We start from the raw sequence: 15,381 nt of genomic DNA on the forward strand, positions 1-15,381 counted from the left end.
ATCCTTAGGTTTCCGTTGTATATAGACAAGGAATTATTGTTTTGATCCATTCTCCCTGTGTCTCACCCAGGCCAGACTCTTATTTTACACACAGCAAATTTGGTAACACAATATTTTTATAAAGTAGCTAAGTGAGCAATTTTAAGTGAAGTGGCTGTTCATTTTAAACAACGTTCTGGGTGTTTGAAAAGAATGCCACTGATGAATGATTTTTAACTTCCCCTACCCTTTTGACAATCTGATGAAAGCTGTGGGCTCTCTCCATATAAAAATGTACATAACTCATTTATGTGGACTCTGACATCATACATCCCTGCCATCCATGAACTCCTGATTAAAAATGTCCACCATCTATGAAACAAACAAGTTTGGGAAGAAGGGTCTCTGGGTTTTACAAAGCCATTAAATTATGTATGTGGTTCAAATACAAGATAAATTGTTCAAATACAAACAATTTCATGTTAACTGTAATTTAACTAGAAAGAGTATAGCTGCTGGGTATAATGGATACTGTGATGAGTGACCCAGAGCACCTTCCCCCACCCCTCCAGGGTTGAGGTTGTATTCGCTCATATGCTGGAAGTGCTTTTGACATAGTCCTTAGTTGTTAGCCCCTATGGAGATTGCCTTGGTGAGAGAACTCCCTTGCATAAGGGCATACCACTTTCCATTGAAATCCCAATGATTGATCTCTGTAGGATATAAGAGATTGAATCCATTGCCCTGACTTGAGACAACTCTTAAAGATCATCCCGGATTCAGAGCTCCTCATGGGGTTGTCTGCATACCTTGGAACTTTGTGGCCCCTGAATTTCTCCCTCTGCACAATCCTGTTCTCTCCTGACCCCCTTCCTTTCCACTGGTAGTGATCCCAAGAGTACCCTTTAATAAACTTCTTGCATAGTAAAATCTGCCTCAAGGTCTGCTTCCTGGGAAACCCAGCTTTGTCACACTAGGGTTGAGTATTAGTACAAGTTAGCATAAAAGTAGGCTTGGCTGAAATAAAAGTTTAGTGAGAGGAACTTGAATTTAGACTCAAAATATGTGAAGCATCTTATTAGTATTCCCTTCAGACCTTATATTTCCATTGGTTTTTGGAAGTCTGGGTTTCTCTGAATTCATTAGTGGTTTCTCAGTCTTATTTTAGCTTTGCAAACCCCCCCCCCCCAAAAGTCTCTGACAGCTTGATTTGTTTGGTCCCTGAAAGGTGTATATTAAATGAAGAGTTACTTACATGTCCTGCAGAAATCCCTAGAGATTTCCCATGTTGATAAGTACATATGATAAGAGAACTCCTCTTGTCATAATCCTAATCATATTACTTATCACAAATCCTAAGATTTCTTTCTTAGATAGCATTTAGAAAATTCTTGCTTTTGTCATTATTATTGAAATAATGTATAGGTCTATTCTAAATATTTGAAAAAGATGGAAAAAACCTTATAACAAAGACATTTCGGGGTGCCTGGGTGGCTCAGTCGGTTGAGCGACTGCCTTCGGCTCAGGTCATGATCCTGGAGTCCGGGGATCGAGTCCCGCATCGGGCTCCCTGCTTGGCGGGGAGTCTGCTTCTCCCTCTGACCCTCCTCCCTCTCGTGCTCTCTGTCTCTCATTCTCTCTCGCAAATAAATAAATAAAATCTTAACAAGGACATTTCTATGTGAAACTAAACTTTTCCTTCCTTCAAATTGGGATAATATTGTACATACTTTTTGATAACTTTTCTTTTTCATGTAATATTATATGATAAACAGGTTTCCATATCCTCGGTTAATAAACTGTATATGGTTGCATATTATTCCATCCAGTGGGTAGACCATGTGTAACTTAGCTAGCCACCTGTTATGTCTTTGATTTTTCTCAACTTTGTTATTGTTAATAAGTAACAAGAATCATGGCTGCTTTTTCTTTGAAACTAAGCCTAGTATGTCTGCTTTAGTTATTTAAAAATACTGGGTTCTTCCATCACTAAAATGTACTGAACCATTAGATGTAAGGCCATTCTGTCTTGATAGCCATTGTTATTTCACAACTTAAAGGGATACCACTCACATAGATGATGTAAGTTGAGTTCCTAAGTACAGTGTCACCATTGTCACCACCTCCGAAGGATTGCCATTGTGAATTTGTGGATCTTCTTTGTTTGATTTTAGCATCAGAAGGTCAGGCAAATTTTTATATATGCCTGCCAGTTAAAAAAGTATTTGAGACATTTATAGAATTGTCTACCAAGCAGATCTTGATTGGCAGTGACCTTTGGTCTCCCCAAGTTTTGCTTCATATTATCCAGTTACTTTAAGCAAGTGGTCCCTAATTCCATTATCTGTCCCATAAGCAAGGTTACCAAGCAACTTACTTTGCCTCTCAGCAATTAATAAAATCTGTCAGGAGCAGTAGACTCTGAGTGTCTTTTCCTAAAGGTTTTACCTACACTTTCTGTATAGTTCAAATTGAACAGTTTTTAAGATAAAATATAGTGGTGCTCTGATGAAGTTTATTACTTTTTAAATGTTCTCAGCTTCCCTGTAAGAATACAGTTGTATTTTAGAATTGAAAGGGATATTAGTGTTCTTTTGTTTTATGATAAATAATTAGAAAGATAAGTAACTTGCCCAAGACCACATAGCCAGCTAGTTTTTATTTTATTTTTTTATATTTATTACCTACAGTAATCCGCTCCATGACTTACATGATGAGAGAACAGCACAGTTGAGAAGGAAACTCAACCAAAAAAATAGTTACCAACCAAAATCTTTGCTGGGCTTATTAAAGACCATAAACAGTAATTGTCAATATAGATATGGGAGCTTTTCACAACGTAAACTGAGTTTAAAACATTGCTTAGAGTTTCTCATGATTTGTTGTTCTTGTGTCTTCTCATCACTGGAAACACATGATTGGATAAGTAACGTTTTTTTCTTTTTTTTAAAGATTTTATTTATTTGACAGAGAGAGGAGAGAGAGAGCGCATACAAGCAGAGGGAGCAGCAGAGGAAGAGGGAGTAGCAGGCTCCCCGCTGAGCAGGGAGCCTGATGCGGGACTCGATTGCGGGACTCAATCCCAGGACCCTGGGATCATGACCTGAGCTGAAGGCAGATGCTTAACCGACTGAGCCACCAAGGCATCCCTGGACAAATAAAATTTAAAGGCCAATATAAATAGTCTGGGCAAAAACTCATTTTGGTAAATTATAATTGTGCCTAGTTGGTATTTTTTGCCAGGGCATAGGGTAGTAGATAAACAGTGACATAGAAATTAGGGGACTTAGGAAATTTTTCCTTTTTATATTTTATTAATTACTGTAGATCCCTTTTTGCCCCCGGTTATGACTATTCATGCAGATTGTACTTCTGCCATTGATACTGGAAGGTACCATTAACAAAGTAGGTAAAGATCAGAGCCTCTCTGAGTAACTTGCTTCACACAGTAAATTGATGCTGATGACTGCTTAGAACAACTGTGGAGACATCATCAAAAAATATTCTTTAAATGATGTTTAAAGTAGGTAGGTGATTGCAAGAAGTGTTTGGGATTCCTTGTCCTTAGAACTATATCCTAGAGGAAGTCTCTTTTACCTTTACTCAGTGATTAGAACCTCAAAGGCGGAGTAATCAGTTCCACTTGACTAGTATTAATCACCCATGTTGAAACATGATAGTTCCTGACAACTGGCAAGCCTGATAAAAACCAAAACAAAAGATGTCAAGAAATCTGTGCCAATGTGGAATTGGTATGCAGCTTTGATGAATTCACATGTAGCATGCATTTGGCATTAGTCTTCCTCTGGTTTCATATATTTTTCTCTCCGGAAAATAAAAATTGTATGAGGAGAAAAAGGCTCTATATAATATAATAATTATGTTATTTTTGGTTTGTTTTTTTTTTTACAACCCAGTTAACTGAACTATACTATGATTAGAGAAGGAAATGTCATCTTTCTATAAATAGTCATTTTTAAAAAATCTTGAGTTCTTAGTTCTTCTCTATGATAATAAACTGGTGTAAACCTGGTTGCCCCTCCTCCCTGTTTATCATCAAGGACATAGACATAGAGAATGAGCACCAATTCCTTTGATCTCTATAAAATTATACTCATGCAGAAATTGAGTATACACTCTTAATAGATACTTCATGATCTCTTTCTGTATGAGATAGGGTTTGTGGAAAGTAGGAAAAAAGCCCATAGAATTATAAAATATGTCATTTTCTGTAATAGTCATTGATTTTCAATATGATCAAAAACAAGACAGGGAAAGTCTTTTTAAATCTTAACTGTTTCATTGTCAAGTGCTTTCTAGTCCAAACTAGCTTCTTTCTAGCCCTTGGAAGTCAGGCTACACAGACTTTTAATAAGACCATGATACTGAAATCCTGATTATCAAGTGTGTTTGGCTCTGCCCACTAGCTTGAATGTATTGAGTTTGGATATATGTTCCTTCCATGGAAGATTCACTTTTGCATTTGTGGTGATTTGGTACCTTCACCCTTCATTCTTTGCTTCAGTAGGGCATACTATTTTAATATAAGTGACCATAGTAAAATGTACTATGTTTATTAGGTAAACAGTATTTAAAAATAGGAGACAGTTTATGTAAAGATGCTTGAGTCATTGGTATGATTGTCTTTTCTGTTTTTTTTTTTTTTTTTCCATTACAGAACATATTTATAGCATAGTGATTAAGAGTAGGATTCTAGAGGTAGATTGCCTAGTAATTATTTCATAGTCTTCTGGTGATGCTTAAATAGTTGTTATATATAAAGTTCTTATAATAATGCCTGACTTAAAAAGAATACTTTATTCTTTTATTTTTTTTTTTAAGATTTTATTTATTTATTTGAGAGAGGAGGAGGTGGGGAAGAGAGAATGAGTGAGAGGGAGAAACAGACTCCCTGCTCAGCAGAGAGCCAGATGCGGGACTTGATCCCAGGACCCTGAGATCATGACCTGAGCCAAAGGCAGACGCTTAACCGATTGAGCCACCCGGGTGCCCCATGAGAATACCATGTTCTTTTTAAGTGTTAGTTATCACCTGTTATCACCGCCTCCTCCTCACCACCACCACCATTATTATTATTCTTATATTGTTATTTTAGGGATTCTGTGGTTTCTGTTCCTAGAAAAGGGAGAGGGGTTTTTTGGGGTTTGTTGTTGTTGTTGTTGTTGTTCTGTTTTTTTTGTTTTGTTTTTTGGTTTTATTTTTTGCAGATAGCCCAAGCATATTTAAAGGAGTATTTTTCCACTTAACATGATTCCAAATCATTTTTATTGTTCACATTCAAGTTTGTGCACAACTGATCCAGTTTTTTTCTTGGATATTGTAGTCAAAGCTTTTTTGTAAATCATTTATTTTAGATCCTGTGGATAATTGAATTTAGTATAGAAATAGGAAACTGTATGTTTTATAGGAATTGCATAATAAGTACTGAAATGCCATGATATGACACTATCTGGATGATCAGCTTTTACATTGTCAACATTAGTTAAGAGCATGATTTTGAATCACAACCATAGTGAGGATGTGTAACAGCAGCTCTCCGTAGGGCTCATGCTATCCATCATGTTGTTAGGTAAACTAAAAGACAAGTAGTTTTGTACACACTCCTCCTCCCACATACCACATACAGCATCTTTAGGGTTTATTCAGTGCTTACATGGCCAGTTTGCACTTATCTGTGTCTATTTCAGGTCTTCCTTGCTGATGGCAACTTGCCCAAAAGAGGCAATTTTATTGTCTACTGTCCTTCATTTTGTCAGTTCTTTTCACTATGGAATGTTTATTCCTCCTCTTTAGAAGTGAATAGCCATCCTTTTCCTCCCCTCCAACTCAACAATCTGTTTAGACAGCTGGGTAATTGAAAAAGAAAGTAGCTTAGGGAGAACTTGTTAATGGGGATTTTACCAAGTTTAGCAGCTTCTCCACCTGAGTATATTATGAAAAGTTTTTGCCCGCAAAGAAGAATGGATTCCTTTAATAGTGTGACTGCATATAAATTATATGAGTGGTATTGTCAGCAGTTCAACTTAATTTCTTTCTTAGATGCTGATGATGAGGGAGTGGCGGAAAGAAGGGTTTTATCCTTATGATGCGTGTAAGGGCTATTTGTATATTAGGTGGGCTCCTAAAACAAATCTGTTTTCTTGTATGTCAAACTTGGTTGGTTCTGTGAAATTTCATTTTAAAAAATGGCTCTTGTACTGTCCTTTCTTGACAAGAAATTCTAATTGGCAGTGTGATTTTATCTTTTATTTGCTTAATAAGGCTTATATGTTAGCAACTGGAATGACATGCATAGCTGGTTAAACATGTACACACCAGGGCATTACATTCTCTGTATATGGAGTATTAGATTTTGAGTGGCAAAATTCTCTTTAGTGGTTGTGAGTTTACCTAAGTATTAATCCATATGAGATTCTAATAGTGGTGTCTGATTAAAGGAAGACTAATGATTTTCATCTGTGATGGTCTTTTCTCTGACAGTAGCTTTTGAACTTTTAATGGCATTGAAAAGACTGGAGCCCATTTCAGGCATTTTAGTGGTTTACCTGTATGATTATTTCATTGTTAAAGAATAAAAATCTAAGCCTTATACAGTATTTATGGTATCTTATTCTAAATTTACCAGATCTTTTTGCAGAGCTTATTTGTTCTGCTTGTGGAATTCTTTTTTTTTTTTTTTTTTTTAGATTTTTATTTATTTATTCATGAGAGACAGGGAGAGAGAGAGAGAGGCAGAGGCAGAGGGAGAGGGAGAAGCAGGCTCCCTGCTGAGCAGGGAGCCCGATGCGGGACTCGATCCCAGGACCCTGGGATCATGACCTGAGCCGAAGGCAGACGCTTAACCATCTGAGCCACCCAGGCACCCTGCTTGTGGAATTCTTTTTTTTTTTTAAGATTTTTATTTATTTGACAGAGAGAGATATAGCGAGAGAGGGAACACAAGCAGAGGGAGTGGAGAGGGAGAAGCAGGCCTCGTGCTGAGCAGGGAGCCCGATGCGGGGCTCGATCCCAGGACCCTGAGATCATGACCTGAGCCGAAAGCAGACGCTTAACCATCTGAGCCACCCAGGCGCCCTGCTTGTGGAATTCTTATTGACTCTAGAGAGAGACTTTTTCTCTTTCCCTGTAGAATGAGGCAGTTCCTAAATGAGCTTATATTAAATTGATTAATGCAGAAGTTATCTGAACATTGTATCTAGACTTCTTTTGTTTTGTTTCAAGTTTTTATTAAATTCTAGTTAACATATAGTGTAATATTTTCAGGAGTAGAATTTAGTAATTTATCATTTACATACAATGTGCAGTGTTCATCACAATAACTGCCCTCCTTAATACCCATCACACATTTAGCCCATCCCCCCCACCTCTCCTCTGGTAACCATCAGTTTGTTTTCTATAGTTAAAACTCTTTTATAGTTAAAAACTCTTTTATGGTTTGCCTTTCTCTCTCTCTTTTTTTCCTTTCCCCTATGACCATCTGTTTTATTTCTTAAATTTCACATATGAGTGAAATATGGTATTTGTCTTTCTCTGACTGACTGATTGCTCTTGGCATAATACACTCTGGCTCCATCCACATCATGGCAAATGGCAAAATTTCATTCTTTTTAATGGCTGAGTAATATTCCATTGAACATATATACCACATCTTCTTTATCCATTCATCAGATGATGGACATTTGGGCTCTTTCCATAATGTGGCTATTGTAGATAATGCTGCTATAAATATCGGGATATATGTGCCCCTTCGAATCAGTGTTTTTGTATCCTTTGAGTAAATACCTACTAGTGCAATCGCTAGGTCATAGGGTTGTTCTATTTTTAACTTTTTTTTTTTTAAATGTTTTATTTATTCATTCATGAGAGTCAGAGAGAGAGAGAGGCAGAGGCAGAGGCAGAGGGAGAAGCAGGCTCCCCGCCTAGCAGGGAGCCTGATGCGGGACTCGATCCCAGGACCCTGGGATCATGACTCGAGCCGAAGGCAGATGCTTAACCAACTGAGCCAACCAGGTGCTCCTATTTTTAACTTTTTGAGGAACCTCCATAGTGTTCTCCAGAGTGACTGCACCAGTTTGCATTCCCACCAGTAGTGTTGAGAGAGTTCCCTTTCTCCGTATCCTCGCCAACATCTGTTGTTTCTTGTGTTGTTAATTTTAGCCATTCTGACAGGTGTAAGGTGGTATCTCGTTGTGGTTTTGATTTGTATTTCCTGAGGATGAGTGATATTGAGCATCTTTTCATGTGTCTGTTAGCCAGTATCTAGGCTTCTTTTGTAGTTCCATTCTTGGCAGGAGTTTATGTGTACGCCTAAATACAGTTTCTAGAAGTCCAAGCTTATATATTATTCATTTACTGATTAATGAACTGATATTTATTATACACCTAGTGTGTGCCAGATATGAAGATAGAAAACTGGGGTAGAGGAACAGGATTCAGTCTCCTTATGGAGACATGTATCAAACAAAGAATTACAATACGGTCAGGGATTAGTGTTAAAATGTATATATAGATGGGATAAATAGAGATAAAGGTGGTAAACATATAGATAGATGAAAGAATGGAGAGAGTGTATGTATGTATGTATATATAACATGTATATGTGTGATAGAGTACAAAGAGCATTTTATTCTCATAGAGGTAAGAGCAAGGAAATCTTTTCAAAGGAGATAACATTTATGTTGCTTTTTGAAAGCCATGTGAAACATACCAGCTAGCTCTAGTATTAGCTCAAGAGGGGACTAATTTATATTCTCCTGCTTAATTTTTCTCTTGAGAACTTATTACCATCTTAATTACTGTGTTTATTTCATTCATTTATTGTCTGCTGTATTAGGATGTTATCTTTTTGAGGATAGAGATTTTTTTGTCTGTTTTGATTATTTCTATATTCTCAACACCTAGAAGAGTTTCTGGCACATAGCAAGAGCTCAAGTATGTGTTGAATGAATGAATGAAGTTTGTGAGTTCTACAGTAATTGCCTTATTTTCTTTTAGTTTATTAAGACTATCTCTCTACAATTCCTAAATATTTTTTTCTCAGTGTTTTTCATATATGTACTTTAATCCCCCATGATAACATGCTATCTCTATAATGTTTCTCAAACCCACGCCCTCTTTTCCATCTCTCTTAGCTTTTTAATCTTCAGTATCTCTCTTTTTTTTTTTTTTTAAGATTTTATTTATTTATCTGAGAGAGAATGGGAGACAGAAAGCATGAGAGGGGGAGGATCAGAGGGAAAAGCAGACTCCCCGCTGAGCAGGGAGCCCAATGTGGGACTCGATCCTGGGACTCCAGGATCATGACCTGTGCCGAAGGCAGTTGCTTAACCAACTGAGCCACCCAGGCGCCCAATCTTCAGTATCTCTTACCTGAATTGATAAACTCTAATTATTTTCCATGTCTCTATGCAAGTCCCCTTAAATTTTTTCTTCACAGCCATCAGAATTATCTATCTAAAATGCAGAACTGACCAGACTATTTCTTTGCTTAAAAATACCTAATGGTTGCCATCTGTCTAGAATAAAATTTGTGCTCTTTAGATTGCACACAGGGCCATCCATAGCTTGGATTCAGCTACATAATGGTGAGTTCTCTTACCATCTTATAACAATAAAAATCGGTCTATTCATTTTTCTTTGTACAACTAGTGCCTGGTAATATAAAGAATTGAATAAATATTTCTTTGAGTAAATGAATGCATTACAGATGTGTATGAAGGAATGAAAAACTACAATAAGGAATTTCATTGAAAATGCTTCATGTTTAGATAAAAGGTGATATAAAAATATATTTTAACACTAGCATTTAAGAACAATTTTTCTTGGGCGCCTGGGTGGCTCAGTTGGTTGAGCGACTGCCTTTGGCTCAGGTCATGGTCCTGGAGTCCCGGGATCGAGTCCCGCATCAGGCTCCCTGCTCAGCAGGGAGTCTGCTTCTCCCTCTGACCCTCCCCACTCTCATGCTCTCTCTATCTCATTCTCTCTCTCAAATAAATAAATAAAATCTTAAAAAAAAAAACAATTTTTCTTTATACAGCTGATTTGTCTTTCTTACTGTCTTGTTCTAATCCTCAATTCACTGTGAAGTGATTTACAGTGTCATTATTGAAGTAATCCCATTTCTCATGTCTTCCCTATATTCCTCCCTCAATCCCATCTCTATATGTTGGCTCTTTTCTCTCTAGCTACTTCCCTTATTTTTTTAGAGATTTATGTATATGCATAAATGTCCATAGCTACATGGGTGTCTTTTCTGTGTTCTGCCTGTAAGTTCTGTCTTGAAAATTTTGCATGCAGTTCTGAAACCCTAGTATTAAATTATTTCTATGGAACATACACTCAGAGACAACCCTGGTCTACCTGTTTCCAACTTAAAATGATTTTTATTGTGACTATTTGTATTTCTCTTAATTTCGTTTTTTTCCCCCACACTTAGATTGAAAATCTTCAAGAGCAACTTAGAGATAAGGAGAAGCAAATGAGCAGCTTGAAAGAACGAGTCAAATCGTTGCAGGCTGACACTACCAACACCGACACAGCCTTGACAACTTTGGAGGAGGCCCTTGCAGAGAAAGTGAGTGACTGGTTTGGACTCTCCGTAGACACGTTTGCTCTGCTTCCTCATTAATCTAAAATTTTCTCTAGTAATGAGACTTGGATATAAAAGAAGAAATCCCTTAGGGCAAAAGAGAAAAGAGCTTTCTGTACTGCTGCTGTCGTAGATAGTATAAAGGGATAGAAAATCCATTTTGTTTTTGTCAACTTAAGCATCTGTTGCTAGGCAAGGTGGATTTCACACTAGAGGGTAGTGGCTGACAGTTTTCCCCCTCCCTTCCCCTCTCTTCTCCTCCCCTCCCCTCCCCTCTTCTTTCATTGCTATATTTATTTTAGAGAGAGAGGTGGGTAGGGGCAGAGGGAGAGGGAGAGATAAGCAGACTCCACACTGAGCTAGGAGCCTGATGTGGGACTTGATCTCACCAACCTGAGATCATGACCTGAGCCGAAACCAAGAGTCAGACACTTAACCACCTGTGCCACCCAGGTGCCCCCAGTGGCTGAAATTTCTAAAGACTAAGCCATACATTCCCATTTACTCTCTTCTGAAGAAAAAGAAAAGTTCTTTTTATTTATCTCATCAACTAGAATTTGGGGATGTGGGAATATCAGACATTGACCATTAGGAAGCAACATATAAATAGTTCTCCTTTACTGTACAATGTTGATACCTAATATAGTCTTGGATTTTAGTTATTAATACAACATGTTGTTTTTCTAATCTTGGCCTTGCTACTTCATTTTTGTTCATGAGCAAACCTAATTTTTCAGGAATAGTTGAGTAAATAAAGAAGTGGCCCAGCCAGTTAGGTGTTAATGTCTTGGAAGGAGGTTCAAGGAATCTTGGTGGGGCATTTTAATAGGGTTTTTAAAAAAGATTTTATTTATTTATTTGACAGACAGAGAGCACAAGTAGGCAAAGAGGCAGGCAGAAGGAGAGGGAGAAGCAGGCTCCCTCAGCAGGGAGCCTGATGTGGGGCTCAATCCCAGGACCCTGGGATCATGACCTGAGCTGAAGGCAGCTGCTTAACCGACTGCGCCACCCAGGTGCCCCCTGATAAGATGGTTTTTTTTTCTTTTTTTAAAGGAATAGGGTCACTGTTCCTTAAGCCTCTTGGACTCATAATGCTTCAGGCTATGTGCCAGGGATCAAGGCTTGATCCCTGAATACAGTCAGAAATAATAACCAGAAATATACTTAAATTGCTTCAACTTTTAGACTTCCTGAGTATCTGTTGACAGAAATTTTAATGGATTCTCTCTTTTCCCCCCACTTTTTTATGCTCTAAGCTCAACATATCATAATCTCCCAAATCTCTTCCTTTTTTGTACGTGAATTTTGAGTTGAGTTGTTTCCATTGCCTTGTGGGCAACACGTGAATTACATATAAAAAAGAAATATTTGTTACTTATCACCCTTAGGGCTGTATGTGTGTAAAGTTTTTGGATACTTGGGAGTTGAATAAAGGGGATTATTCCAAAAGAATACTTTAAGGACTTCTAATACTATTTGAGATTATAGGAAAAGAAACCTAGGGGAATCAAAAGAACAAAGCCACATCTTTATTATTGCAAGAGAGGTAGGAAGTATGAATTCCTTGAAAAGTAGATTATTAACAACTTATCACTGTCTTTTGAATGGAGCATGAAAGTGTGAAATTTATCAGCTAAAAGCTGAATTAGAGTCATATGATAGAAATATGAAAGGAATTTTCTTACGGATTGACGTGTTCTCTCATCAGGAGCGGACAATTGAACGCTTAAAGGAGCAGCGGGACAGAGATGAACGAGAGAAGCAAGAGGAAATTGATAACTACAAAAAAGATCTTAAAGACTTGAAAGAAAAAGTCAGCTTATTGCAAGGCGACCTCTCAGAAAAAGAGGTTAAGATCACCAAAATAGAATGATTTGGTTTGCTTAGTGCGTTGTATGTATATGTTGTTGGTGTTTACATAATGCATATAAAAATGTATTTGATGGAAGATTTTCTTAATATTCTTATAGCAGGCCTTTTCAGAAGATGTTAAGGGGTATTTTGGGAAGCTTTGCAGAGACATAATGGCTATTGGATCATTCATTTCCCAAGTTTAGCTTTTTCAATATGTTACGAGTTGGTTTCTTACTTGTTAATGACATTTTTATAGATCCTGAAATAACTGAAACAGTTACACATGGAAAAATACTGTGCTAATGGTAAGAAAGGTGATAGATAAAAGAATATGCAGATGGAGGAGGGCTGCTTATTTACAATATGTCTTCAAGTGCGTCTCAGTACTGGCAGAGAAATCTTAAGTGATTGCTGACCATTTAGGTGACTTAGTATATTTTGGTCTTGCTTTTGGAAGATCCTGTTAATGTGACACAAATAGTAAAAATACTGCCTTGTGATCATGTAATAATGCCTGAGCTTTAGGGACACTCTCCGATTTTCTTTCTAGTATCTTTAAGGCAATTTATGGAAATTTAAGTTTGTGGTGGAACTTTCCTTCTAAAAGGGAAAAGTATTTTATATTTACGTCAGTGTAGCTACTACAGTAACTAGTAGTGAGTACTACTGCTAGTGACTAGTTTCATTCATGAAGCTTGATCTACTTCCATTTATTTTATGGGAATGGATATGTATTGATAGAACTCTTTAAGTCACAATTCAGTTGGTATTTCTTGGGAATTCAACTTACTTTAGTTAGGACTTGAAAGCTGAAGCTGACATTGTTTTATATTTCATGAATGTTCTTGAAATGGAATTGTCAGTATATAGTAATAAATAGAAACTACAAGCCACCAAGATAATAAATTTTAAAATTTACATTTTTATTTTGTTTGTACTTAGTATTTATTCTAGATGTGTGTTGCTTCTTTCAGGCTTCACTCTTGGATCTGAAAGAGCATGCTTCTTCCCTGGCTTCCTCAGGACTGAAAAAGGACTCACGGCTTAAGTCACTGGAGATTGCTTTGGAACAGAAGAAGGAGGAGTGTCTGAAGATGGAATCACAATTGAAAAAGGTTAAAGAAAATTTTTCCACTTTTCTTACTTTGCTTTAAATAAGAACAGAGTAGAGAGCTCTGCAGTGTTCAATGTGTAATAAATTACCAATGATGTAAAAATCCCCCACAGTTCAAAATATCATTTATACCTTCATCAGTTCTCTTAATGGTCTTGTCCTCTTTTATTTTACTACTGAGCATCCTCAAACTCTTAGAAAATTGACAGTTTAGAGAAAGATTAAAAAATGCAGCTCCTTTATGGACAAAGTATAAGACCACAATGTAAAAATCTTCATTTTCTGATATGTTCCTTCCATTAGCATTGAGCTTCCTAGAAGGAGATAATCTAGCAATGATAGTCACCCATACTGGCGAGTATTAGGATGTGGTACAGATATTTATTTTCCATTTCTTTGATTTATTTCCCTCTAAGATGTATATGGCAGTTTGTAGTTTTCAGAACACTTTCATATTTCTAATCTCTGAGCTACCAACTCTGTGAGAATTGGAGCTATGACTTTTGAGCAATTACGTTAACTGAGGCCAGTTGATATTGATGACTAATAAGAAAGGGTGCAGCCTAGTCTCAACACTTTAAGTCTTGTTCTCTTTCCATATATTGGGTGTATTCAACATGATACCCTTATAGTGAATCTTCATGTAGGGTATGTCAAAAGTAAAGTCATGTTTTTAGGCTAAAGAAAGAAAGAAAATCTAGGATCTTAAAGTTATTGCGAATAAGTAGGAGAATTCTGTGTATGAGATTACGGATTCTGATTATGACCAATTCACATTTTAGCTGGCTTTTTTTCCTCACTGAAAAGGTGGAGGTAGTTTTCTATATAAAACCTGAATATCGAAGATGAAGCTGCTTATGTGTATTTAGGGTTATAAAACAGAGCGGTAACTATCAAGAGTAATATTATTCATTCATATTCCAAATTCCCCTGTTTGTGACAATCCCACATTTTCTTTCTGTTTGTTTATTTTTAACCTCTTTGTTACCATAGTCTCTTATCTTGGACTTTATATTTAGGTTTATGAGAAAAAATAAAGTTATCTTTGGGTGGAGGAGGTTGATGGCTTCCCCCTACTTCGGTTTATTACCTGTTTTACTAATGGCCAGTTTTCTTTTCATATTTTCCCTTGTTTCATTCTGGATGATATTTTCTTTCATTTTAATTCATTATTGATATTTTCCTATTATACTCCTTCCACAATGCCCAACTCTAACAAGGAGGTTGATACTGTAGTTTTCCGTATGTTTCATTTGTTTTTTTGCTTTTTCTCCCCTCTTTTAATTGAGCATTTTATATAATTCCATTTTCTTGTTGCTTTTAGCATATCAGTTATATTTCTTAAATTTTTTCAAGTGATTACCCTAAAGTTTGCCATATACATTTTTGACTTAACCCCCAACTTTACTGAGATATAATTAACAAATAAAAATTGTATATATTTAAGGCGTACAACATGATGATTTGTGTATACATTGTGAAATGATTACCACAAACTAGTTAACACATTCATTACCTCACATAATACTGTTTTATTTTTTTGTGGTGAGAGCACTTTTTAATACTCTTAGCAAATTTCAGGTATACAATACAGCATTATTAAGTATGGTCACCATCCTGTACATTAGATTCCCAGAGCTTATTGATCTTACAACTGAAAATTTATACCCTTCTTTGATCACCTTCTCATTTTTCCATCCTCCAGCCTCTGACAACCACCATTCTATTTTGCTTCAATGAGTTCAGCTTTTTTAGATTCTACATATAAATGAGATCATACAGTATTTGTCTTTCTGTGTCTAGCTTAATTTTACTTAGCATAATG

The 15,381-nt window shown here is 36.6% G+C and overlaps 1 protein-coding gene across 7 annotated transcripts in view; it reads left to right on the forward strand.

Annotated features, from left to right (window-relative positions):
* The window catches only part of ERC1 (ELKS/RAB6-interacting/CAST family member 1), a 555,561-nt gene that overhangs the window by 154,170 nt on the left and 386,010 nt on the right, over positions 1 to 15,381 (forward strand). For all 7 annotated transcript variants that reach the window (XM_054507254.2, XM_064591742.1, XM_045874103.3 and 4 more), the window contains 3 exons: positions 10,436 to 10,573; positions 12,297 to 12,437; positions 13,417 to 13,557. In XM_054507254.2, the coding sequence (XP_054363229.1) occupies positions 10,436 to 10,573; positions 12,297 to 12,437; positions 13,417 to 13,557 (420 nt within the window). The remainder of the gene's footprint in view (positions 1 to 10,435; positions 10,574 to 12,296; positions 12,438 to 13,416; positions 13,558 to 15,381) is intronic.

This window comes from Mirounga angustirostris, unplaced genomic scaffold (genome assembly GCF_029215605.1).
Source record: "Mirounga angustirostris isolate CCGP_5_RB_7025 unplaced genomic scaffold, mMirAng1.0.hap1 SCAF_5, whole genome shotgun sequence".
NCBI lineage: Eukaryota > Metazoa > Chordata > Mammalia > Carnivora > Phocidae > Mirounga > Mirounga angustirostris.